At 40.9% G+C, this 27,524-nt stretch overlaps 1 protein-coding gene across 5 annotated transcripts in view; it reads right to left on the bottom strand.

The window, feature by feature from the left end:
* The window catches only part of BBX (bobby sox homolog (Drosophila)), a 59,101-nt gene extending 41,955 nt beyond the window's left edge, over window positions 1-17,146 (bottom strand). For 2 of the 5 annotated variants that reach the window (XM_009075185.1, XM_009075186.1), the window contains exons 1-4: window positions 16,982-17,146; window positions 15,191-15,433; window positions 7,920-8,118; window positions 2,104-2,171 (exon numbers count right to left, since the gene is read on the bottom strand). In XM_009075185.1, the coding sequence (XP_009073433.1) occupies window positions 2,104-2,171; window positions 7,920-8,118; window positions 15,191-15,433; window positions 16,982-17,143 (672 nt within the window). In that variant the 5' untranslated portion in view covers window positions 17,144-17,146. The remainder of the gene's footprint in view (window positions 1-2,103; window positions 2,172-7,919; window positions 8,119-15,190; window positions 15,434-16,981) is intronic. The other 3 variants (XM_009075187.1, XM_009075188.1, XM_009075184.1) reach the window with 2 other exon arrangements.
* Window positions 17,147-27,524: the final 10,378 nt, after the last annotated feature.

Raw genomic sequence — 27,524 nt, 5'->3', positions numbered from 1 at the left:
TTTACACAGTTTGCTTCTTCGATATGGAGGGCCAGGTGTCAAAAGAAGACTACAGGCCCAGAAAAGCACAGCAGAGTACAGCTTATGTATAAAGTGGATGTTATGTCACAAGTCATATTGTCATATTTCTGTCAGAAAAAATGAGGTTTCTGTAGGCACATGGGAAATGTGTCTTCTGTTCAAAAAAAGAAAGTTTTGATTAAAAAGATGTTCATGTACAAAACCAATCGCATAACATCCTTTTTGATTTGACCCTAAATCTACATGCAAATTTTATTCCTTCACTCTCATCTGAAATCATTCTACTTGACATAAAATCAAGAAAGTTCAACTTGCAAGGTCATAGCAAAGACCTTTCTTCAAGGAACTTAGTATCTGTGACCACAATATACCTTCTCTCACATTTAAAAGTAAGAGCATGGTAAAAACAGTTCTTATGCTCCAAGCTGAGAGATCTCAAAAGTTTGAGAGTACAGAACAGTATCATTTGAGCACAAAGTCATACATTTATTTTCACTTCTCTGCCAACTTTACACTAGTGTTTCTAGTGCTGCAGCACAGAAGGCCATTACCCACAACTGTACAAAAACTTCCATGGCTCAAACTGGTGTGCAAAGCATTGAGGAGCTTTGGCAGTATAGGAGCAACCATCTCAAATGCACTATACACTATGAACTTGGGGTATCACATACAGATTAAGTTAATTATTGCTTTTCCTCCCAACAACAACACCAAAAAAGAGAAACACTCCTCACTTTCACCGCTCTTTCTAAGAAAGATTTATGGCAGCGACTACCTGTTTTACCCAGCATACAAGCCACCTTTTGAACACTGTTCAAAGCTGGCCTAAAAAACCAGGTCATTATTAAAAATCAGTCTGAAGAAAGACCAGAGGTCTCTGCACTACTGGAGATATGCAGGAACACTTATTTACTAGACTCTTTTGTAAAACCGTAAAAATATTAGTGATGGCAACTGAGCTACAAACTTCTGAACTAGCAACTTCTTTTTAGACACAAAGACTTAGTGAACAAGAGTAAATGCAATAATTTGATTACCTGTTAGCACTTGCATGGTTTCAGAATGCATATACAATGACACTGACTGTACAGAAATTATTAGGTACTTATTTTGCTGTTAGTGCCAAGGCCACAGCTGTGTGAGGCACTGAACAAGCTGTGCTGGTTTGGGCTGAAGTAGAGTTAACTTTCTTTACAGTGGCTAGTATGGGGCTGTGTTTCGGAATTGTGCAGAACATAGGGTTGGTAACAAGGAGATGTTTTTGCTGTTGCTGAGCAGAGCTTACACAGAGCCAAGGCCTTTACTGCGTTCCACACTGACACACTGGCAGGGAAGTTGGGGGTGCATGGGAGACTGGGAGGAGACACAGTTGGGAGAAGTCACCCAAACTGACCAAAGGGATATTCCACACCATATGACATCATGCTCAGTATATAAGGTGGGAGGAAGAAGGAGGAAGGGAGGACATCTGGAGTGATGGCGTTTGTCTTCCCAAGAAACCGTTACACATGATGGACCCTGCTCTCCTGAGATGGCTGAACACCTCCTGCCCATTCGAAGCAGTGAATAAATTTCTTGTTTTGCTTTGCCTGTGTGTGTGGCTTTTGCTTTCTCTGTTAAACTGTCTTTATCTCAACCCATGAGTTTTTCTAGCTTTTACCCTTCCGATTCACTTCCCTACCAGTGGAATAGGGAAGAAAGTGTGAGCAGCTGTGTGGTTCTTGGCTGCTGTCTGGGGTTAAACCACGACACAAGCATATAAAATCCTTGGCCAAAAAAGCTTGCAAACCACCTATTTAACAGTCACTGTATTTCAGCCCTTCTACTCTGACAATATGTTTTCATGGGGCAGACTTACCTGGTGTGATCAAATATTCAGTCAGTAGACTTAATAGTGAACCGATACAAAAATTGCGCTCAACCTCTACATTTGCACAACTGGGATACAAGACTCACACTGCAGTCCCACCTGAGGTTACGTAAGATTTATCATAACTTTCATTTCCCACTGGTCAAATACTCTTCTTATGAGCTCTCTTTAAACTGAGGGCTCACGGTAAGAGAGAGAACAGAGTTCCTTACCTCTTGTGCAGTTAGCGCATGTTCCCCTGCTAGGAGCAGCATACTTAGGCCTCCCATCTGTGTAGGATCTGTTAAAAGAATAAAACCAAGTCTTAAGTTGATTCATTTGCTTGTTTTAAAAACCTACCACTTGCAGCATTAAACCCCCAGAAGACTACTTGTCACAGACACTCTAAGCAAGCTGCCATAAAAGGCAGTTCAAGAGAATCACAAATAACCATTTCTGTACCCTCTGGGAAGGCTTTCAAAGCTGTTTGAAGGATTTAATTGGATTTGTGTGCTTAACACCCTATTGCGTGGATTTACAATTTTACTGCCAAAGGTTTTATGTACTACAGAGATGAATATCTTTAAAACAGCAACTGTAATGATCTCATACATAAATATACACAAAGATGCTCTAATAATGCACATGTTTATAACTCAGTGGATGCTCCTACCAAGGGAGTGCTACCTTCCTTAGTCACCAAACAAATAAAAGGATGGAACAAAACAACACGATCAAGCTCTGAAGCAAAATTTCTATTTTCATATATCTTTAATTTAGAGCTGCATTTAGTGGTGAAAAGTACCAGCCTGACAGCTCTGAAGCATTAAGCTCTGTGCCAGAACAGCACAGGCAGTGGCCAGGCAAAGCTGCCTGACTACTTGTTGCCCTGCCAATACAATATATAATCGAGCAAAGTAAAATGGAGACATAAATGTTCTTTCTCTAAGTATTTGATTCTGACAGCTTCTCACCTCCAGCCTTCCTGCACCTCAGGAGCTCAGAAAACAACAACGAGAAGCAAGAGCAATAAACACTGGCACCGCATTACTCATGGAGTGGGTTTTCCACACAGAACAGTGGTTGCTCTTCATGATTCTGAAGATGAATTGCCAGATTTTGAGGCAATGCCTTGGAAGCAATACAAGGGCCTGATTTAACAATGTCATGTAGAGAGAGAAACACAGACCATGGCCCAAATGTCTCATACAACAGCCACAATGTGAAAGGGAAGCATCCTTGCTCTATTGCTGAAACATCAACTTCACTAATGATGAGACACACCAATGATAAGTAACTTTTTCCAGGTTTCACTAAGGATGTTTTCCAATATCCTTTTACTAAACAATACAAAAACTCTCTCTACAACAATAAAGTACATGTGCCCGTTGTGGCCATTCCCTGGAATGGTGGCCAAATGGCACACTTACCTTTGTCCACTTTGTTGCATTTTGGTATGCAGAACAGCTGCACCCAAAATGCCCCCTGGGAAACCCCCTGGCCCCTTCCCACTCAGAAGCAGTGCCAGGGAATTTGTTACCTTCTCAGCTGACATGGGCCAAACCGTTTCCTGTAAATCTCCACACAATTTAGTGCTACAGATGATCAAGGTCATGGGAATACTCATGGGTGCTCTTTAATTCAATTCCACAGATGCTGCCAAAAGTTCTCCCTCAGATAGCATCTTGCACTGACATTAATGAGGTAAGTTTTTTTCAATAATTATTTAGAAAGACATTAAATAGAAGCAGAGGAAAGCAATGTGAATAAACCAGGCTCATCCACCAGCTCAAGGAGAGAAGAGTGGCTTACTATTATCTTCAAAATGCATCTGGCTTCAAACCCAACATTCAGCTGGAACTGACTTTTTCAATAATATAATGGGATGATAATAAGCAGGTAAAAGATGCATGTGTGTAGGGGGGCTTGTATTTTTTAAGACATTTTTATTTTTAAATAAAAAAAGGAAAAAATGTATTAGGTTTTTACAAAGAGACAAAAGTGTAGGATCTTGTAACAAGAAGTGACTGCAGAAATGGAAACAGAAAATGGGAAGGGCCAGCAATTACCTAAGCACAGCTCGTAAGCGAAGTGATCCTGTCAGCACAGTACTTTTTGCCACTAAAATAGTTTATCAGAAACTGTTCAGTCCTTCAAACACGAGGACACCAGAGCAATTAAGAAGTGACAAGTGAACATGTATCTTGAAAGGTAATGTCTGAGCAGGCACTTTGAGCAAGGAGAGGTGGGAAGAGATCTCTAAGCCCATCATAAACATACTGAACTCCGTATTACATAGTAAGGGCTTGGCTGATTGCCTTCTACTTCCTTTATTCCCATGGGAAGGCTATTGCAGAATCCAAATCTTCTAAGCATTAAGAGCTTTATTTCAATTTTGAGCTTAAATACACTCAGGGCCCATTGTTAAACATTTTTTCTGGTGCCTGCATCTTTAAGATTAGTAACTGCTCCTGCAAATGATATCTCCCTCTTCTGCATTTGCGAGAGTCACCCAACTCTTCTTCCACTTGCTTTCCTAGTCTAAACAATTCAAGATCTCCTGATGTCATGAGGCATCCATCTTCAATGGTTCCAGCAATTCCCATAGCTCCTCTTTCCAGTTTTCCCAGGTGGAGTTCATCTTTCTTGTATATGAATGACCAGCAGGGCAACCATGTCAGATGAAGGGTATATGTTCAATGGCATTAACCCTCTACAGTTCCTAAAAACACTCTGACACACTGTAGAACAGTATCTTATGTCTACATCACACTGACAGCTCCCAGCTGCAATTTTTGTGCTTAATTTTAGTTACCTGTGGGGCCTTTGCCCCCTCCTCAGTTTTGGCCAACTGGAGAACACCCAGTTTATGGCTATAAAATTCTTGACCTTCTAAATATCTTCTTGTTGGTCTTGGCTTTCTGCCCTTCAAGTAAGTAGCTTATCATAAGAGGACAAAGATAGAAGTGGTTTTTCCCCCAAATAAGCAAATACTTAAACTGTTTATTTAAACATAAAGATTAAAAGGAAGGAAAAAAAATGACAGCTAAGTGGAAAGTGAAAGTTTAATTTGATGCTGAAACAACTTGAATTTTTATGCTGCAGCTGTAGCAGAGGGCTGGTGCTTAGATGTCTGATTGTGATAAAAACAAAAATCCTACCACTAAGGTTTCAAAGTACAAAATAACTTCACCTAAGGGAACACAAAATGTACATATGCAAACACTGCCATATGCTTATAGTGCCTTCTCAGCACAACAATGTTTCTCTTCTGGCACTAAAAACTTACTGGTATGAAGAGTTAAGAATTTTAAGAGGTATTTTAAAGCAATTTATAGTTAAACCAACAGTACTGAGAAAATAGCACACACATTTTACTTGCAGAATGGGAGGCAATTCGTGACTTTCTCAACAGCTTTTAATATTGATGAAACTTAAAACCATCTCACTGTTTGGGAACGACATACTTTGTTAGTAATGGGATGATTAGAGACTCCACAGGCTGCCTTTTTCATCATCACCATCCTTTAGTCAGAGGGAAGAAAGAACTGAGGAAGAGCTAAGCAGAAAGAAGGCCAGCAGGTACCAGCTCTTTCCTCGGTGCATAATTAAGCTTCTTTCTAAAAATCAAAACATGCATTTCTATAGGTATATAGCCTACTCTAGGAAGAGTCTTTTTTTCCCCCATCCTTTGTCTCACTAAAAAGTATTTGGGCTCAGATGGTTTTCTTCTGATGGAAAAATATGAAAATACTGGGAATCTTGCACATTTGTGTGGCAAAGCTGTTGCTCACTTAGCTCTGCAGTTGTGAGGGTAGATGCTGCAATGGTCACATTCACCTGCAAAGAGCAGTTGTCTTTGCCCTACACCCTACAACAGATCACAGATGAGCCACAATGTGAGAAATACATGCTCAATTACAACTTCCAGGCTGGATGATCAATGCCACCACTAGTGGGTCTGCAGGCCAGGAGCCCAATGCTGGTGGATGCCACACCTCAACTTCTTGACATAATGGTAGGTCAACACAAGAGACTTCAATGTGGGGTGATTGTTACTGTAAAACCAAAAAAACCAAAGGAGAGACATAGACTGTGTGGGACTTAAAACCAGAAAGATCTTAGTCTCCACATATTACATTTTCCAAAATTAAATGTAACATGTAAGAAGCAATCAAGACAGGATTAGCAACTATCAACAAATAAAACAGATTTCCTGGCATGACTCTGGAATCCTACAAAACCCGTCCTAAGGAAGTTACCTGCTTTGAAGATACAAGATAGTCAGTGGCATTTGAAAGATAAAAGTGTTTCTGAGGTGATTCAGATACATTTCAATTAATCAGCTAGCATCCAGCCTGGATTTTAAAAGAGATCATACTGGATAGAAGAGTCAGAGTTGAATTGAATTATCATGTGAAGTCAAGCAGAGAAGAACACAATAAAACCTATTTAGCACGAACTGGTATGTAGTTGACAAAACAGTAATCCATTTGGCATGGCAGACTTGTCATGATGTGGATGCTGCTACCATCTCTGTCAGAAGCTGTCATTATTTTATGAGCTATTGTTATAGAAAGAAATTGCCAGCCTTCACTGCATGAGGACTATGAATTACTATGGTCATTGACTCAGTCTGCAGGAAAAAAAAAAAATCGTATGTTGCACAAAAGGGCCTTCTCCAGAAATAAATAGCTCTATAAATAAAACAATTAATTTGATCAGTTTCTAATTAATTCTTAATTTCTCTGTCCTTTGCTCTGACAGGTATTGATTCAAGTTCTCTGTACTCAAAACCTCTACATTAGGATAGCCCAGCAAGAGAGGTGGGGGATGCATGAAAGGTAGGTCAAGACCTATTTCTTGGTTTTTGTGTTAAGTCAATAAATCTTTACAGAACACAGAAATGACTCCTCTAATAGTAAAAGCAGAATGGGATGAAGTGGCTTGTGATTTTTAGAACTAGTCTCCCATGTATCAGAACTATGTAGCATGAAAAACTTTATTTTGATCACATTTCACAGTTCCCTAACAGCCAGAAGGAATTTCATTACAGGAATTTTCATACCACTACACTAGCAAAAAGGTATGCATGCCTTCTTATCCCTTTTTATCCTTTTACACTTGTTCCATAAAAACCATTTCCCACTCTCCAGCTCCCAATCTCTCTAAGCAGGAAAGTCCTACTGGCCACACACTTGTCAAACTAGGTAGAATATGACAGTTTCTAATTTCATAAATACTGATGTATCTGAAACTTCAAATGAGGAAAAAGAAAGGCAAGGAAAAAGAAAAGGAAAAAAGAATGGTGTGTGAAAAATATTTTCTACCTTGACTGTTAGGTTCTTAAGCTGGCAGTATTTAACATTAGTGTCTCTGTATTTGAAGGTCATGATTACAACAGTTCTGCTATTTATGGATATCAGTGAGGGATTATCTGCTTTTCACCAGTTCAGGCACTCCACCTACACTTCTTCACAGGTTTAATTTTTTATAAACATATTTAAAAGGTTGTAATTCACCCCTCCAAGGTATAATGGGCAAAGGAGTATAGCTAAGTGAAATTAAATTATGCTTTTCTTGATTTAAATACAAAAATATTAGACTCATCAGTATATTAATCCACAAGAATGTTGACACCTCCAACTTCAGAGAACGCCATAAATTATTTTTGCAAACAACAAATTACTAAACAGAGTAAAACATTCTGTGAAACAGAATGCACACAATCAGCATTTTTCTTTTTGACCAGGGAATTAAAGCCTCTAACTGCAGATTAGCCAGAAATAAAGAACATTCAAATCTGGACCCAAAACAGAGTTATAATGCCACACATCTGGACTTGACTCTTGAAAGTAATCATGCACTGAGAAAAGTTTTAGAAAGTTGTTACACAAAGGTTTAACTAGAGTATTGGCAACTTAATTTGGGACATGAAAGGTTATTTGCACTACAGTACCATGTGTAGTAAAGAAAACTGCTATCACAGTTCAGTTTCAATACTGCATCCTCAAACAAAATGAGTATTCTACAGCTGAGTAAATCTCACCTGCCATCCCAAAGTTAAGCTGTGGCATTTCTTCACTTTTTGTTACTTTCCTTGGACTCGCTATGTCTTTTGCAGAGTCTGGTGCAATGGCCCATAGCTTTTTCCTGTTCGGAACACTGGATGTCTGGGTTTTCACAGGTTTGTTGGTTGTGGGGCACCACTTGTACCCTGGGTTTGCTTTCATAAATGCATCCTTGTACTAGAAAAGAAAAGGAGAATTATCAGTCATGACATTATACTCTCCAAAGGGAATAGAGTGCACTGCATGTAAGAGGATTTAATACAGTAAATAATCCTTAAACATCTTGATTTTTTTAACAGTTTAATCATATGCTTAGAGTCTGACCACCAACACAATTTGCTAAGAAGAAACATTAAGGCAAGCAGAGCTGTGCCTAAAAAACTGGGTTTTCTCTTTTCTCTCCTGAGGGTTTATTACCCAGATCAGGCTGAAGTTCTGATCCTGGGAACTGCTCCCCAGGGCTTGTAAGCTCATGCTCTGAGAAACAGATACTTTAATTCTTTTGCAGGTACAATCTTTGTTTACTTTCCAGTTTGAATTAAATGAAAACACACATTAACCAATAAACACAGCATGATGTGGTGTCTTACCTTACACTCATTCTTCTCTAACAGTTCTGTATTTCAGAATATTTGAGTCTACGCTACCCCAAAACCATGCACCGAAAATAAATCACAACCAGTATAATCTGATACCCAGTATCTTTATCATCCCAGTGTTCATTGCAAAATGTACCATGCTGTATGGCTGCATAAAATAAACTGTGACCATTAAAAACATGCTTTGGCCTTGAGCACCCAGCAGACATCTCAGTTGTTTGCTATGTTCCTGGAATGAGGCAGCAAAACAAAGGAAGCCAGACTACAAATGAAATTGGGGGGAAGGTCTGGATCCTACAGAGTTTTGGGGGTAAGGGAAACAACAGGGACCTGTTTTATTCACAAAATGCAACAGCAACATTTTCAAAGTATCTTGCTGACTAGATTAAAATGAGACTTTTGACTCTTAACAGTAATAGAAAGACCACATTTCAGTATTTTGGATGTGTTGCTATGCAAGGTGGAGAATGGGCGAATCAGAGGAACATGCCATGCATTCCAGCTACAGATGTTTGCCTGACAACTGATAGGGGTGTACAGCACTGGCTGCTTTGGGAGCCTACCCAGTAAGGACCAGTGTTGACCACAGGGAGAATGAATCCAATCCCTCCTCAGCACTGGGTAGCTCTCAATGGTGACAAACGACCAAAAGAGAAGCTTCATCCTTGGAAGTGCATGGCAGGGCAGCTGCAGGAAGTTTGTTCTGTGAATCTGCGTTCCCACCCACACAGCTGTCATCAGTGCCAGTTACAGCACAGAGAAGCACGGCTGTTTCATGCACACGCATGCACAGAAACACACACACACGGAGGAAAAGCATCCCCTGGGTATTAAATGCAGAAACAGCACTGAAATCCTTGTCCTCTGACAGAGCCACTACAGTGTTTTCCCAGATCACTAAGCAGCGTGCCTTGTGGCACGATCACCACCGCGTGCGTACTGCTTCCTCTCATTTCCGTCTTAACCTATGAGCTGGCACTTGCTACCTCCAGACTGTGGCACGGATAAAAACATTTCAGTTTACAACAAGCACAGCACTGCGTGAACCCACTGTGTGAAGTCCTGTATTTATAGAAATGGCTATAAATAATAAAAATCTGCAGGGATCACTGACCCATATACACACTGTATTTTCTGAATAGGGTGTATGTATTAAACCTTCAAACTAAGGACTGCGACACCTCTCACCTCGCTCCTCTTCCCTTTCCCTCAGTTTGGTTTGGGAGTACACCATAAAAATAGCTTGGTGGAGGGAAGGGAAAGGAAGGGGAGGGGGTAAGTGAAGAGGAGGAAAGGAAATACACAGCGAAGCAGCTTCGCCTTCCATTGTTAAAGCCACAGCCCACTCACAAATTGTGTTTCCAGCCTGCAGAGTGAAAAGCACAGAATGGCTAGCAATGAGGTACATAAGCTCTTCCTATCAGCAATGCTGCTTTGAGCAACTGAACTATTATATTGAGTAATTTGACAAGCCGACAGGCTGCCCATCAAGTGAGAACCAGAACACATGCCATTTGTGAGACAAGGCTGCAATAAGTTTTTAATCAGGTTTCAACAAGAGCAATTCAAGTCAGCTGGTGTATTAATGAATTTATTTTTCCCTCTGCAAAGCCAAGAAGTGAACACCAACGGCACTTGCTGAAGGGGAGGGAGCAAACTGAGGGAGGACAACTCATTGGAACCATGAACACTCAAGATAAATGAAAAGAAAATGTAAAAAGTTAAACAATGGCTGAGAAGTACATTTATAAAATGCATACAGAGGCCTGATCGAAATCTCAGAAAGACTTTCATTGATTTTTGTGACTATTAGACCAAGGCCTAATAAAATGAAGAGAGAGATTCTGCTTGCATGAGAATATAACTTAAATGAGCTACAAAATAACAAGAAAATGCCAAAGATAATAGTGGAGCTTACTGTTGTTCTCCCTCTGACCAACTGCAGTAAACCAACTTAACAAAGCCAGACTAAGCACATCTCTAATGTCAATTTCAAAAAACACCATAACACAACCAAACCAAACCAAACAAATAAAACCCAAACAAAACCACAGAAAAAAACCAACCCAAACAGTAAGTACTTAGCCTGGAATGCAAAGACACCACCTTGGTTCTCACACAAGTGGCCCAGCAGGGTCACGTCCCAAAGTTCCAGGTAAGGTAAAGTACAGGATGTGTTTGTGAGATTGGTTTGATGCATTGTTTCTGCTTCGTGAAAGCCTGGGGAATGTTGTGTTATGCAGTGGGACCAGTACCACTTCAGAGCAGAGGTTAAAAAAATGTGTTGTGCTTCAGTGCAACTCCCCCGAGTTGCTTTCATCACCAAATAAAAAAAGATTTGCTTTCTCCAGTTGTGGCAGGAACACACAGTCACAACTGGATTCCAGCTACACCTCAGGGTAGCAGTTAGCACGTGTTTAACTTGAAATGTATGCTTAAATCCCACCAACTGGCTATTAAATATCACAGGAATCCCAGAGATCTAAGACTAAAAAAAATAAAACATTCCCCGGAAAATATAGCACTTGGTTTTTCATTCCTGGAGGATGCAGGATTCACATTACACATGTGAGAGTCCACACCTCACCCAGTGGACTTGCCAGACTCCAATCAGCATGCCAGAACATTTGTCCCCTCCCAGCCTCCGAGGCAGCTGCCAAAACAGTGGCATTGCAAGGCCAGCAAGCTCCCAGTCAGGCTGACTGTACCTCCAAAACCACTGGCTAAACACTCACACAGGGAAGTGTTCAGCTTGGCCACTGAATGGCAGCAGCTCAGACTTATCAGGCTGCTCCCTAGAGGAAACAATCCAGACTGCCTGGATCTTGCTGATACAAGGACATAGTTAAAAAATGAAGTGTTTTCTAGCATGGGAACAGGGCTTGAACCGTAACAATCTCGCTGGATACTCTCCAAGGCAGCCAAATACGCCCACAATGTCCTGTAAGAGTTAACAGAAGAACACACTGCCCCTACTACTTAAGTAAATAAAAATGCTGGTGCATATTTATGAGTGGCCAGATTCATTTGCCCTCAGTGAAGGAAAATGCTAATAAGTTGCAGCAACTGTGGTGGTTCCACTTGGGAGTATTTATCAGTTACTGGGTTTATATCCTAGAAAAGGAAACGTTCAAAGTTAAGTTGATCTAGGAAGTCTGCAGAATGCAAACAAAAAGCCTGCTCCTGAAGAAAACAGCAGCAGAAGCAGACATTGAGCTCTGCAGGTGCAGCATCAGGTCTCCCAGGCAGGTGTTGCTACAAGAGACCATAAACCACAAGACTGAAAGTAGAGGAGGTGTGGGGCCAGTTTTTCCAGGTACTTGAGGCACCCCAAGCTGCAAACAGATACATAACGGGATTTTCTAAAGTGTCTAAATGAAGTACATACCTGACTAGCCCTTCAGTGGGAGTCAGGCATAGATATCCAGTCCACTAAGAAACTTCTAATAATTCCACTTGGCAAAAAGTTTGGGCGCCTCACTATCTTCCAAAATGCTGTATCTTGCATATAGCTGGACATAGATAAGTACATATACAAATGCCTTGACTTCCATACTGCTGAGACAGTATCACTGCTAGTAGCAAGCAGGTAAGAAACTAAAAGCTTCTTGCTTGATGCTTGATCTTTCCTAAATGGTTTTGTAAGCTATGGCATCAAGTAGTAAAAAACATTCCTGAGACTGTAGAACAACAGGGGCTGTAGCCATTGAAGTAGGGACCACTTCTATCAGTCCTATTTGTATCTCTGGAGGAGTGATTCAGAGGCTCAGGGTACACAAGACACACTGTTGGGACAGCAGATAGGATACAGGATCCTCTGGGAGAGGAGTGCCTTGCCAAGGCAGCAGCTAGAGACTATGCAGTGAAAACTATTAGTCAATGGGAACTGAAAACCTACATTTTTGTAACAGAAGCTCACTTAATGTATTTTAAACCGCAATGAGCTTATGATTTGGTATTCAAACAGAGGATTATTTTTACAATGGTAATTTTATGTTCTTCCAAAGGCATTCACCTTCTTTTTAAATAAACTCTCCTTAGGAAAAAGAACACCATCAACAAATGGTTCTCACTGGAGTTAACATTAACCTCTTTTTGACAGTCTCAGCAGTGAGCCTAACTACAGGCAAACCTATGCAACTTGCTGTAGGTGAACCTGCTTGAACAGTGGGTTGGACTCCAGAGGTCCCTTCCAACCCCAACCATTCTGTGGTTCTATGAAAAGCCAACATTGAAATAAAACAACCAATCCACACACACACAGTGTAGGCTTGTTGGTGAAGAAGGCCCAAATATATACAACAGTACATTATAGCTACTAATTACTGTTGTAACATACACTGTTTAAAGAATAAAAATTATATGCTATCTCTCTTCTACACATTCTTGGAACTCCTTATCATGATGCAAACTACTTAGATTTATTGTTTCGCTTTGACGTTGAATACACAATTTGTTCTTCATGCTGAAAAAGAATCACTACAGGAACAATGATTTCTACAACAATATGATTAATAGTTCCAGATCTGTCACTTTCTACAGAAGTTCTGCAATTATTTTCTTTCTTAATGAACGAGTTTCCTCCAGCAAGACAAAAGGCTAAGAAAAAGTCACATCGGGTTTGTTTCTTCCAAAAATAAGCAATAACTTTTGTCTCTCCTTTCTCTGCATCTGTACTGAATCTCCTAATTGCCCTTTCCCCACACACTTCAAGAAGCATCACTAATTTGTAAGTGTGCAAAGCAAAGTGAAAACTCAAATATTTCAATACTGTGTCACAGATGGGGAACTACCGAGTTACTACAGACCCTGCTTCAAAAAGGACCTGGCATACTGAATACTTTGCTTTTTCTGTGGACCTTTCCATGCTCACACTGACAGTCAGACCTTATATACATGTGTTAGCAGTAGCAGACAACTTCAGGTCACAGGGCAGATATGGGCAAAGTGAAAACTCAAATATTTCAATACTGTGTCACAGATGGGGAACTACCGAGTTACTACAGACCCTGCTTCAAAAAGGACCTGGCATACTGAATACTTTGCTTTTTCTGTGGACCTTTCCATGCTCACACTGACAGTCAGACCTTATATACATGTGTTAGCAGTAGCAGACAACTTCAGGTCACAGGGCAGATATGGATAATAGTTTTCCCAATCATTTCACAGCTATCTGCACCTCCCATAGTGTGCTAAGCATTACTCAACAAATAAGTTTTTCCTTCTCACTTGCCCTCCATTATTTTTATTAAGATTGAATTCAAAGGCTACCTGCAGTCTCTGTCACACAGGTAATCACAGGATCTGGTTTGGGCTGATGTTATCAGCCTAAGTAACTGGCCGTATCTCTCTTGCTCTGCTATCAATATGTGTATCCTTTTTGGGGGTGGCTTATCAAGAAAGCTGTTTCTTAAAAAGCCTCATTTAAATTTTATGTGCTGGACTCACATCCTCACCAAAGGTTGCTGTATCAGAAACTGGTTAAGAATACACAAGGAGCACAATTCATCAGAAACTGGTTAAGAATACACAAGGAACATAACTCGTCAAACACTACTAATTTTTTTCTACTTTAGCATCAGAGGCAAAAAGAGACTACATTTCTCGACTGTGCCTTTGGTTTGGTCCCCCTGTATTATAATAACAATCTGTATTACTGACATGAAATGCACAGTACTAATTTTTTTCTACTTTAGCATCAGATGCAAAAAGAGACTACATTTCTTGACTGTGCCTTTGGTTTGGTCCCCTTGTACTATAATAACAATCTGTATTACTGACATCAAATGCACAGCTATGGATAATAGTTTTCCCAATCATTTCACAGCTATCTGCACCTCCCATAGTGTGCTAAGCATTACTCAACAAATAAGTTTTTCCTTCTCACTTGCCCTCCATTATTTTTATTAAGATTGAATTCAAAGGCTACCTGCAGTCTCTGTCACACAGGTAATCACAGGATCTGGTTTGGGCTGATGTTATCAGCCTAAGTAACTGGCCGTATCTCTCTTGCTCTGCTATCAATATGTGTATCCTTTTTGGGGGTGGCTTATCAAGAAAGCTGTTTCTTAAAAAGCCTCATTTAAATTTTATGTGCTGGACTCACATCCTCACCAAAGGTTGCTGTATCAGAAACTGGTTAAGAATACACAAGGAACATAACTCGTCAAACACTACTAATTTTTTTCTACTTTAGCATCAGAGGCAAAAAGAGACTACATTTCTCGACTGTGCCTTTGGTTTGGTCCCCCTGTATTATAATAACAATCTGTATTACTGACATGAAATGCACAGTTTGAGCTAAGTATCACTAGTCAGCTGACACTGAACTGTATGTTACTGTTTTCAATGGTCACTATCCATGTGTTAATGCTTGTACTGCAGAAATTATCAGCTGATATCTAACACAGTGCTCATATTTGTACCACTGACTACTAGAGCCAGGTTAGTTTGTGTACACAGACCAATTTCTTTTCATTCTGATCAAGAGGACCAAGTAAATTAAAGCAGGAACAGCAGCTGCTCTGGGCACCATAATCCCACTGGGGAAACGGAGGAACTCAAGGAACAGAAAACATTTCATACATATCAAAAAAGAAGACAGATATGTAATGAACTCCCTTCACATCCACCATTCCAACAGAACATACCTCCTTGGCCATGTCAGTGTATTTCTGTTTTTCTTTAGGATCTAGAACAGCCCACCAATCTGCCAAGATCTTGGTTGCGCCACGATTATCGAGGCGAGGGTGCTCCTTTCGCACGAGAGAGCGATGGCGTTTGCAGAACAAGAGAAACGCATTCATAGGTCGGCGAGCTCGTTGCTCTGAGGACTCGTCATCTTCAGTCTCATCAGCATCCTGCTCTAAACCATCAGGGCCAAGGAGCGGCACCTGGCAGAACCGAAAGGGAAGGGGTGTGAACTCAGTTAGCCACATTTCTCACCAAGACTGAGCCTGTGTATGCTGCGTATGAACGAGGGAGAAGTACATGCATGCACACAGCTGTCTCCAAAGACCATCCGTTCCGTCCAGAAGATGTAGAGTTCTACATCAGACCTTCACACCTGATGGTCCAAGGGTCATTCGTCCTCTGCAAGAATTAAACTCCAGCTTCCAAGTGGTGCATATTTCCAAGCTGAGGACCGTTCTTATAGTAACAGTTGTAAAGGGGCTGGAGGGAGCAGATCCTTCCTACCCCTTTCCTACAACTTAGAAATCATCTTAGTAGCATGAGGTGAGCAGAGCTACCTTGGACCTCAATTATTTGTGTTTGCAACTACAAAGCACAGAGGGAGGAAAAGGCATAGGTAATAGCTATTTCCCCACCTCCTGCCATTCACTGCTCAGCCCACGAGCTGCACAGCAGTGCAGACACTGCACAGCTGCCCAGTCAGAGACAAGAGGGAAAGTCTCAACAGAAAACATCGTCAAAATATGCTTTCTTCACTTAGAGGCCAGGGTATCATTCCTACAAGGGATGTGTCACAAAAGACTAATTCTGACTGAATGAAACAAACTATTGTACAAGATAGAAAACCATCTCCTACCTAACTGCAATACTGCTGGTTTATGCTACCCTGTGAAAATGACCTGTACTGTCTGTGTATCAGGTTCCTCCTTATCAAGGTCACTCTCTCTTATTAGTATGTGGTTCAAGGCAGTCTCCCCAGCACTGACCTCTCCATTCCTGCCTTAGGAAAAAGCATCAAGGAGATGCAGATATGAATGCTATCCACATGACAGAAACATCATCTCTCCAAAACCAATTCCTGCTTCTTGTTATAGAGGACGAGTTTAACTGTACATTTGTGAGGGGCCACATGGCAGGGTCCTTATGAGAAAGGGTAAGGTCAGCATCATTGAACAATTCCAAAATGCTAGGTGTCAAACCAGAGACAGATTATTTCATCTGTGCTCTCAACATTCTGGAAGCTAAATTCAATTGCATATGCAAAAGCAGTACAAATTGTTGACAGCTTTTCCCTTATTTTTCTCTTTTAATATTTCTATTATTTAATCTTTAAAAAAAAATGAAAAATATTAGTTTGCTATGTCTTCGCAGCCACTAGAAGCAGATACAAAGTACAGGCCAACTTCATGTCCAAAATAAATAACTAAAAAAAAAAAAAAAAAAAAAATCACATCAAAAACCAACCTTAGGCAATCAAGATTGAGATGTGCAACACATTATTCAAACTATCCAGGTAAAACTCTCACAGTCTAATTCTAATAAAAATTTGTCCATGATTTTAAAATCATGACTGACAATTTACTTTCTCGTGTCACTACTTATCTTTACATTCTTACAGGCACATCATCACTGCTTTTTATTGGCTGTGTTTGTTCACAAAAGAGAACAGGACAACACAAACACACACAGCTAGAGAGAATCTGACCCACCATTAACCATCTGTGGTCAAATCATTCAATGAAATCTACCTTATCAATATCTTCCTCCTCTTCTTCCTCTTCTTCCTCTTCAGAGAAGTCAAGGAGTTTCTTGGCAAGCAGGGGATGCCACTGAAGACACTTCCTTTTTGGTCGCTTCCCAGTTCCTTCTCCTTCTGTTGAGTGATCCTTATTCCTACTACTGCCTTTCATTACTGTGACCTGTCATGCAAAAATATTGGTAAGTTTACAATAAACTCTTAAGTATAAATGACTATCAAACCAGTGACAAATACATGAGAAACTAATGAAAGACTCTCTGACATTTCTGGAAAGGTATTAAACTTTTTCCAGTTATCCACAAAAGCATGGATGTACATTTTCCAATTTTAACATTTCCACTCAATGCGTGGAGAGAGTAACTAGCAAGATACAATTTAAGAGTATGAAGTAAGGACCCCCTCTTGAATGTGCTCTTATCTGAAGGATAGCAGAGAAGCCCAAACACATCACTAGTTGATTTTTTTTTATTCCTGCAGCTGTATCCACCTTACTTTTTCCTCTTTTGCCACTGAGTGTGTCAGGACATCCCTCTTTTTGGCAGTAGAATATATTGCCAGCGACTCATCCGTAAATCATGCACTTATATATAGCAATGTTGATGCAGAACCCCATGATACTATGAGATAGAATTTCCCAAGTACCATTAAAAGGTGCAACAGGGAAATCTGAGTCCATGGGAGAAGTGAATTTTAATACACAACTTTGAAGTGAACAACCAGAAATCGTTATGCTGACACTTCCGAAGTACTGAACAGAAAACAAAAATCACATGCTGAGCCAAGTGCATGCAGAAGATAAATCACATTTACTTACACACCTATCTTGTGTGTGTTCGTATCTAAAAAATACCTCAGAACCACCTCTCAGTTAAATCACACAGTGAACACATCCCAACTATCAATTTAAGGGTAGCCTTAAGAGATCTTCTGCCTAACTAAGTAGCAAATAAATACATAAATAAATAAAACCAGCACATCACAACTGAGTACTGAACCCCACAGCAATCAAGTGCTGCCAGCACACAGTCTTGTCCCTCCCAGCCTTCTGTTTGTACTGTGTAATAACAACGATAATCCTGACAGATGCATGGCTGGTTTTCCAAGAAAACAACACAAACATCAAAAGAAACTGAACCTGAAGAGTAGTCAGATATTTGTAAAGCCAACAGAAATTGGTGAAGTCTCACAGGGGCTTCTCACCAGCAGGATACAAAAGCTGGGCTAAGCCCTGGTCCCACAAGCAAAGCCAGAAGAAGCTTAGAAGAAGGGCACAAAAAGAGGTCAAACCGTGTAACTGCAACACTGCACTGCATTTTAGGATGTTGCTTTCTGCAAGATGCTGGACATAATGCTAATGTTTCAGCCTACAGTGGCAGAAGGGAAAGCTGCCACACCTGCACTTACACCAGCTGTCTGAGCCACAGTGTCACCACTGGGGCAAATGGCCCACCAGCACCACCTCACACAGTGACTACAGTGCACACAGCTCTGGTCATGCTCCTACATATCCCACTCATTTAGTGATTGTTGGTTCTGGTTTTGGTTTATCTCTTCCAGATGCATTTCTTGCTGGTTAACTCACTGGCATTTTGGCAATATGCCCTTGTTTGCACCAGAAATGTGCATAAGCAGCTGCTTCTGCTGCAGACTCCAAACTGCATCAAGCTGAAGGATCTTCAGACACTACTTGCTGGAGGAGATAACTGAAGCCTGAAGGAAGTAGTTTCAGAAATTTTAACCTACATTTAAAAATGGCATTTTCCTGGATGTGTATTAGAGTTTATTAGCTCCTCCCCACTCATTAGCAGTACCTGGCCCCCTACCAGTTAAGGATGCCCTGTAGCTTCCTAGCAACTTCTCATTAAGTTACACACTTTGCTATCCCCATAATGCCACTTCTACCTGGAGGACATTTAAACATTCCACAGCACCTGCTCTTCTGTTCATTATTTTTTGTAACCAACTCCTGTTGGCTACAGCAAGTATTATACAGCACATAATCACACAGCATTTTACCTAAATCTTCGTCCATAATTTGCAAAGTGAATCCAAATACACAAACAACTCTGTCATTTAAGAAAACATCAAAGTGTGGAAAATCAAGATGCAATCTAGGGTCACAAAACACATGTCTGAAATTGTTTTTATCCCACTGTGATCTCTGCCATGTACTACACTACACTGTGCTTCCCATCTGTCTGTCTTCCTAAAGCACTGAAACACCAGTTGCTTTTGTTTGGGGTATTTTCAGACACAAATCAACAAAGCTGAAATAATGGTTAAGCAGGAACTTCAGCTCCTGTGGGAGGCAGAGATTCATTCAGAGATTCGGCGTTTGCTAAGTGATACAAATCTGCTATTACTGTAGTCAATAAAGTATGTGGCCTATTCCTAAGTAGGATAAATTTGCTAAAAGTATGATGGGGACTCGGCTACTCCAGCCCTTAACACTGACTTATATAAGTGAGCTAACCATATGGTTTCTGCCTACAGTCAGTCCTAAGTATGGTAAGCATTACTGGTAGCCTTCTACCCTGTTAGTGTGAAATTAAATTAATGTTTAGGAGTGCTTCATGATCCTCCTTTACAAAGCTCAGGCGAAGTCTCAGGGCTATTTCAACAACAGCATTGCCTTTTGCTGGCACCTCTCTGCCTGCTGCCTTTTGAAAGATGAGCAAGGGAAGACTACACAGGACATAAGTGATCCCACAGTGTATTTTATGTGTGTTCTCCACCATCCCTGAGGCTCTGCCTATGCTCTATGCTGAGTTTGGCAAGGCACCGTAGGAACCAGTCACTTTGCAAATCCCAAAGGGGCTCTCAGTACATTACACCTCTTCACTACCATCCAGCTCACAAGCAATTTTTGTTTTCCATGCATAAACGCTAGGTATTGAACACTCGGTTACCCGCAAAATAAATTAGTAACCAAGGTTCACCACACACTAATGCTACAACAGAAATGTATGCTCAACTTCAGGAATTCAAGGGGTGTTCATTAGGTTGGTTTTTGTAAAATTGTGAACCATTTTATCCTAATAGTTGTCACCCTGAAGCAGCAATTCTACTATAAAGAGGCTTTTAAGGAAGATGGGTTGGTAACCTACCAGCTGAACACACATTTAGGAGACCTAAGGCACAAAGTCAGATCCTGACTGTTATAAGGGGACCATTTACTACAGAAAGACACAAAATCACTCTTTGCTTCCACTTCAGAGTGAATCACTGCAACAGCCAACAATTAAACTCCTCCTGATCTGACCCCACTGATGGAAGGACCAAGGCCACAGACTGACTTCAAACTTTATTTGTACTGCATGGCCTGGAAGCCCCTCATCCCTGAAGTATGACAAGCTGTGTTATATACTCTATGTCCTCTCTTCTCTCCTATAAAATAGAGGGTCATTCATAACATGAACACATTAAATTATTTCAACCCCTATTTTTTAGTACTTCTGTGTTTGCAAAACCTTTCCCCCCATTTTCCTTACTCAAGTTCTCATGAGTTTTGACCTATATTTCAGAGACTTTTGGTGTTCACTGTTTGCTGATGCCTCTCAGTCAAACATCAGGATTGGCATCACAAAACACATTCTAATTCTCTATTACATCACATGGGACTTTTCCTCTTAAAAATAGATGCCAACATAGTATGGTGGACTTGCTTTCCTTTGGATTGCTATATCTTCCATGTTACTACCCCTACACTTCATAGGCATTTCTGTTATAATTGTTGATATAATCACATGCAATTACATTAATTGAGGGAAGCCCATAATAAATCCAGTCAAATGCAAAATACAGCTAACAAGGACACTTTCCTTCCTTTTGGCAAGATGTACTGTAACTACTTGGACAAGACACTCCACGGTCAAGTGAATGCATGTATGATTGAATGGCAGCAAAGTGTTACTGGCCTAGTTACTTCCTGAATAGTAAAACATCAACAGAATCCATTCACCTGACCCTTAAGATTCTATTCATCTGGTTTTTCCCTTGACACATTGTCAATAGCATGTTAGCTGCTTGTTTTGCATGAGAGACTGGAAGCTGGCAGACAGCAGCAAGCAAAAATACCAGCTCCCTCTCTCACTTTCAGGATCCCCAAGTGCTGGCAAGCATCCCTGCCAGCAAGCTTTTGAACAGAGCTGAACTTGGACCCTACAAGAACTGAAACATGTGTTTAAGCTTGGCAATTAAAAGGTTCCATGGTAAGTTGCAGCACAAGTCATGGGCAGTCTTTGCAGGATTTGGGCTTACAAGTAGAGAAGACACAGGAGCCAAAGTGAAAAGTTTGCAATGACTGGAATTTATGAACCACACCACAAAAAAAAAAAGTAATTTCAGTAAAAAGATCATGTATCTCTTAAGGCAGATCTAATGGCTTTGAGAATTTAGCAAGAGTAAAAATCATTAAAACCAGCTATCAAGATTTTACAAGTTACTTCTCAGCTCAAGGATGACAAAAAAAAGTGACAGCCACTAGGGAGAAAGTAGGAATATTTCAACAAGACAAAAGTATGGACAGCTTTGCTTAAAATAAGCCACATATGCTTTATAACATCACCAGAGGATACCTGTCAAGGCTGACATTCATGATCCACTGACAGCAAGAGATACCTTCAGGATTCTACACCTACTTTTAGTGCAGATACAGATCAAACATTACAGAAATATTACATCAGTAAAAAAAAAATTTAAGAATTTTCTTTTTTTTTTCCCTGGTCCTGGAAACATTAACCAAAGATTCTTTAAGAAAAGAGCTGGATGATGGAGGAGGAGCAGGGGAGAAGACTGATTGTTTAGCTTTTTACTGCTTATGCTCCTGCTTCAGTTACACAACTGCATGCAAGGCTTCACTGTTAAAGAGTTCATTAACAGGTGTTTAATTACATTTCCTAACATTAAGTTTCATTTTCTTCCTATCTTCCTCTGTTATTTATAAAGATTTCTATATACACAGGTCTAATTTTGGGACTACATCATCCCACTGTTGGTCTGTCACTGAGAACACTGCTGGTGCTTCTGCTGAACAAACTATACTCATCAGGAATTCCCCAAACCACATCCACAAACATCAAAATCCTTATAAAGGTCTTCAAAAGCAACTAATTGCCAAAGGCATATGTGGTAATACAGGCTAGAAAGAAATCCAAAGCCTGCAAAATCAGAACCCCAGAGATGTGAATTGTGACCATGGTGCAGTCCCCGTTGGAAGGTTCTCCACAGAAAAATGTTTGATTTTCAGCAACACTCATCTTATTTCCATGAGGACAGTGGAAAATAATTTCTGCTTTCCTGTTACCTTTAAAAGTGAATTTCCTAGAGCCCAGCTGGACCCTCAGCTGACTCCATGAAGATTACTGGTACAAAGGAGCAAAAGGGAGAGTTTCAAGTGGATTTTCCACACTTTGTGCTCTGTTTTACACTATCTAAATTCTCTCCTACTTCATAAAAACAAATATCAAAGAGAGAATAGAGGACTGAACTATGACTCTAATAGCTTGGTGTTCTGAGGGCTACTGAGTCAGTGACCTGAGCTGTTTCAACAAAGAAGCAGGAGATTGGGAAATCAGTTCAGGTTCTCACAGGTCTAGTGGGCTGAAGAGGTATTCCAATTTTCAAATAAAAGCAAAAGGAGATTGCTGCCTGTAAAATACACCCACACGAATACAAAAGTGGCTTTTTCAAAAAAAACCCCACTTCTTTTAGGTCTGGAATAACTGAATCAGAACATTTCTATAATGTATGACACAAACTAGTTGGCACTAATTGCTGACCAGTCAGTGAATATACTCTTTATTGTTTCACAGCAGAAAGCCATTAATGAGCTTTCTAATTTTTGGAGATGTGATGGTTTAATGGGGGACATGCTGAGACTCAATGGGGTCCTGTTTGCTAGTGGAGGTTTAGTGAGGCTGTCACCACACGAAACGATGGGGTCCTGTTTGCTAGTGGAGGTTTGGGATAGGCTGTCACCACACGAAACACTTAGCAACACAGCCACAAGTCTTAGTTAATTTTTAATGACACACTCATCCACCTTCATAAATGATTTTAAGCTGTTTCTTATTCTCAAGCTAAGATCCGAGTTGCTTGCTATCTTTGTTCTCTAATACATAAAATTAAATCCAGTGATCATCAGAAAATGTCAACAGCATTTGCTGAATGTTTTTTAAGTGTCCCTTTCATGCCTACAAAAGGGGAATAAAAGCAACATATAACACAAGTCAACAGAGTTTAAACTGCAGCACCACTCCTTCTCTGTTCATTCACACACGCACAAGAAGTAAGGTTTTCTCTGGCATTTTTTTAATGCAAAGAAATCACCCAGGTTTTGTCTAGTAAGAAAAGCACTTTATGTTGAACACCTGTACTCACTCCTAGCATGGTATCAGGAGGCTTCAATTAAAAAAGAGGGAGGGGATAAATTTGTTACTAGGGTTTGATTGTCTTTTTTTTATGTGCATATCATTCAGTTTTGCTTTTGCTTAATACTGTCATAGTTAAGACTTCGGAGTTGTCAGTAACAATGGTTGTAAGGACATTTCAAGTGCTAGCTCTCTCCAAATCTGCTTCTAGAATGGAAACCACAGTGGTAACAAGTGCACAGGATGGCACAAGGAAAGCTCACACTGACCAGGAAAACCTCATGCATTCAATACACAGAGAAAACTTGTCTGATCTGTGCAAGGACTACTCTGCCCAGATGTGCTTGTGTCACCATCCCAGGCAACTGTGTTTTGAAAGTTATCAAATGAATGTGAATCTTTCCATGAGATTTAAGCATAATCTAAGTAGAAAAGCTTGAAAAGTCATGAAGAGATATGTAATCTACCACAAAGTCTCTTCACGACAGCCAATTTTAAATAACGATTTCTCAGTTTTCTCTCTAGCCTGCTTTTTTCTTTTCATTTATAGAACACAACATGAAGAATTATAATAAAATAATATTTTACTTTGTAGAGACTTCTTCAGCCTTGAGGAATATCCTCTTTAAAACAAGGGGAAAACAGGCAAGGCCTGCCCACTACAAAACTGACCTCAAAAGAAACACTTAGGAACTGGTCTTATCATTACAGCACATGAATAAACCCATACAGAAATTAAGAAAACAAATCTTAGTATACATCTTGACTGTCTATTGAGTTTTCCTTATGCTCCTGCCAGATAACAAACACAGCTGGCTGGACTTTACTCGGCCATGCTAGTACATCAACCAACACTCAGCCAGGAATTCAGTATGTAACCCAACTTGGAAGTGCTGTATTAGCTACTGGAAAACCAAGTTAAGTGTGTATCATGGTTTGTCTGCCAGCAAGTGCTTGCTGTCAGTACAGCAAACTACAGCTTGGTAGTTGTAGTCTAGAAAATACACTAAGAAAAAAAAAAAGAACAAAATAAAGAACAAACAGCAAAAAAGGAAAGATGGGGAAAGAAAAACAGACTGAATAAAGGGCAAAGAAACAAGAATGAAGAAAAAGGGCAAAGAGAAATTAAAGAAAAACAAGAGGGTGGCATCTGCTGATGGCAAGGAAAAGGAAGGCCAGGCCCTGGAGAAAATTCCCTCGCAGGCAGTGCTACAAGAGCAGCAGAAAGAAATTGTCTGCCAGGGGCTCACCCAGCACCCTGGCACTGACAGGTCTATGGCACACAGAGCAATGGCACTGATGAACAAAACACCCAAGTCACCGAGTGTCATTGTCCTTACCCCATACGCCAAACGTAAAAAAACGTAATCTCATTATGAAAAATTAAGTGGTACGTGATACCACCTCAAACATGTAAGTAAAAGCATATTTTAAAAGTGTAATCAAAACCTACTTAATGCAGGTAGGATGGTGGAATATGAGTTTGCACAATCTTCAGAGAACTGGGAGGTGGTTTTTATAAAGTCTTTCATTATGCTATTCTTGGATTATTTTTTCCATCCACTTGGATGTTCATCCCCCAGTTTGAATGCCCGGTAACAGTTGCTTACTAGGTCAAACCAAATCAGTACATTTATCCTAAACTTGTTAGTGCTGCAAGGTATCAACTACAATGCTTGCTGGAATCAGCTCCTGAATCTGCAAAAACAACCTTTAGAAAGTGAGAAATGGTTTAGGAAATGGTGTCAGGCTTTTATTTTCTACTGTGTTTTCTCCTAAACAGACCTAATCTCTAAAAAAAGTCAGGACTTCAAACAACAATTACTAATTTTTAAAAAGTAATAAAGTGACCAACACTTTTCAAATGGACTTGCCGAGGCCAGACACAACAGGTTTGGCTCTATTTTGGGTCAAGCTTTTAATGAAACTCATGGATGAAATGACGAGCCATCGACCCCACAGGAAATGTTTGCCCTGTGCGGGTAATGCAGTTTCTGCTTGGCAGAAACATACCCCTTCCACATCAAAACAAAACACTGAGTCCACTCAGAAACAACACACATCCAGAAACCAAACACCTACTCAGTAGGTGACCATTAGGTTCAGAAAAGGAGGGGGTATGGGAACCATGCCTGCAACTCAGGAGCAGGAGGGAGCACAGGTCAGGGCAAATGAGTAAGAAGCAGCAGCAGCAGTGTTGTTGCTACCTAGAGTCAAAAGTGACCTGTGCTGAGGCTGTGGCAAAATGGCTGGTAACAGCATCAGGACAGGGAGGATGCAGAGCAGAAGTCCAGCCTGGGCAGCAGGTACAGGGGTTGGAGGTGTCTGCTTCCAAAACAGCCCCAGCTCCTGGCAGCTGAGGGAGTTACAAACCAGCAGCCCTGGCACAGGTATGGGAAGGGAAACTTGCACCCAAGGGTTGACCTTTGAAAAATAAACTTACAAACACACCCCCAACAACAAGCAGCACACACCACAGAAAGGAAACACCAGCCAACATGCCCAAATGGTCTGTGTGCAATGGCCTCTGTGAAGCACCTCACTGGTGAAGATGAGGGGAAAGCTGCTTGTCTCCCTTGTGCTGCAGTGTTCATCTCTGATGGAAGAGTTTGCCACGCAGAAACAGGTATGGGGTGTAAAACCAGCATCTTTATTCAAACAGATGCATGAATACTCCACACAGGAGCCTACAGAGTCACTTGGAAAAAAGCAGTTGTGTGAAGACTCAGGTCTTAAACAAAACAGGCCTTTTTTTTTGGCTTTGAATTTAAGTTACAGTAGGACATTTCCTATTGCAGGATTCATATCAACCTTCAGCAGCTGCAGAGGGAGAAACAGCAGAAACCCAGCAAGTCACAGGCTACAGATACACTTACTTCACCGAACAAGACTCCAGTGACGCACTCCACTAGCCAAAATTTCTGGATTATAAAGTGCAGACAAGTATTTGTTAGGGGGAGAGCTGCCTTTCTGGACACCAGGTGCTAACCACCCCATGTGCCAAATGACCACCACACTAGGCGTGTCCACAGACCTCTGCGTCTCCTGGAAAAACCAACCTGGATTATTAGCCTAGTAATTTCCTTTGCCTAAGGTTCCCTCGCTGCATGCCCTGTGCAAAGCAAATGCAATGGATCAATGCACTGGGGAACAGGAGAAGGCCTCCTGCACACATATGTGATGTCACTCACCCAGGGGATGGACACACTGCGACACCTGCACTACTAAACCTAGCTCTGCTCCTAAGTGAAGGAGATGCAACCCACACAGCCTGAAAGCTCTGGCACCTTTTTGCTCCAAAGCAAAGCAGCATATGTTTTTTTGCTGCTGCCACGAGAGGAGAGAGCACCAAGAAACCTGGGAAGGTGAGCAGAATAAATGCCTGAAATTCAAAACACAGTGGAGGCAGAGCCCAACCTACTTTGCAATGCTTCCTCCCACGGAGAGGGGAATAATGACAGCACCTGCTACAAAAGCCCTCTGCTGACACCAGAGCAATTTTTCAATAGAGCACTTTTCCTCCAGGAACAGAGTAGACTGTGAAATGCACCCATCTCTCAGACAGGAGATGAGTGCTTGTCTGCAGAGCACCATAGACCATAGCAACAGCACAATAAAAAAACCCACTGACTTTTAGCAAGTTACAGCTGAGAGAGGACACCCTGAAAAATTTGCTTTGTGCTCCTGTTTGAGTGGACTGCCTGAGCCTGCACGGGGAGCAGCTTTTCTAGAAAGACAGCTGTCATTCCTATGTTCTGCCATGATTTTAATGTCACAAAAGGAAAATCACTGATTTGTCAGCTGGATTACCAGGAGTTCCCTCTAGCTTTCGCAAGGCACCAAACAGTTAATCTCAACATAAGGAGCTTTAGAGCCAGTGAGTTTACAGGTAAAACGGCCACAGGAAATGCTAAAGAATTTCAGTGCATGGGCATTCCCATAAGATCATTCCCAGGAGGCATCTGCAGTTCAGCAACAGCTTCCTCAGTGAAGGGCCTGTCTGGTAGGAACTCAAAGTCAAACTGGAATTTCATGCAAACAAGAAGGATGACCTGGAGTTCTGCTCACAGCCCTCAGAGAATGAGACCCTCTGAGCGGCAAAAAAAGGGGTCGATGTTCTCCTATTGCTATCCCCAATGCTCCATTTTTATCTTTGATTAG

This window comes from Acanthisitta chloris, unplaced genomic scaffold, assembly GCF_000695815.1.
Source record: "Acanthisitta chloris isolate BGI_N310 unplaced genomic scaffold, ASM69581v1 scaffold2305, whole genome shotgun sequence".
NCBI classification, from domain to species: Eukaryota; Metazoa; Chordata; class Aves; order Passeriformes; family Acanthisittidae; genus Acanthisitta; species Acanthisitta chloris.
This window is presented reverse-complemented; position numbering and strand designations above follow the sequence as displayed.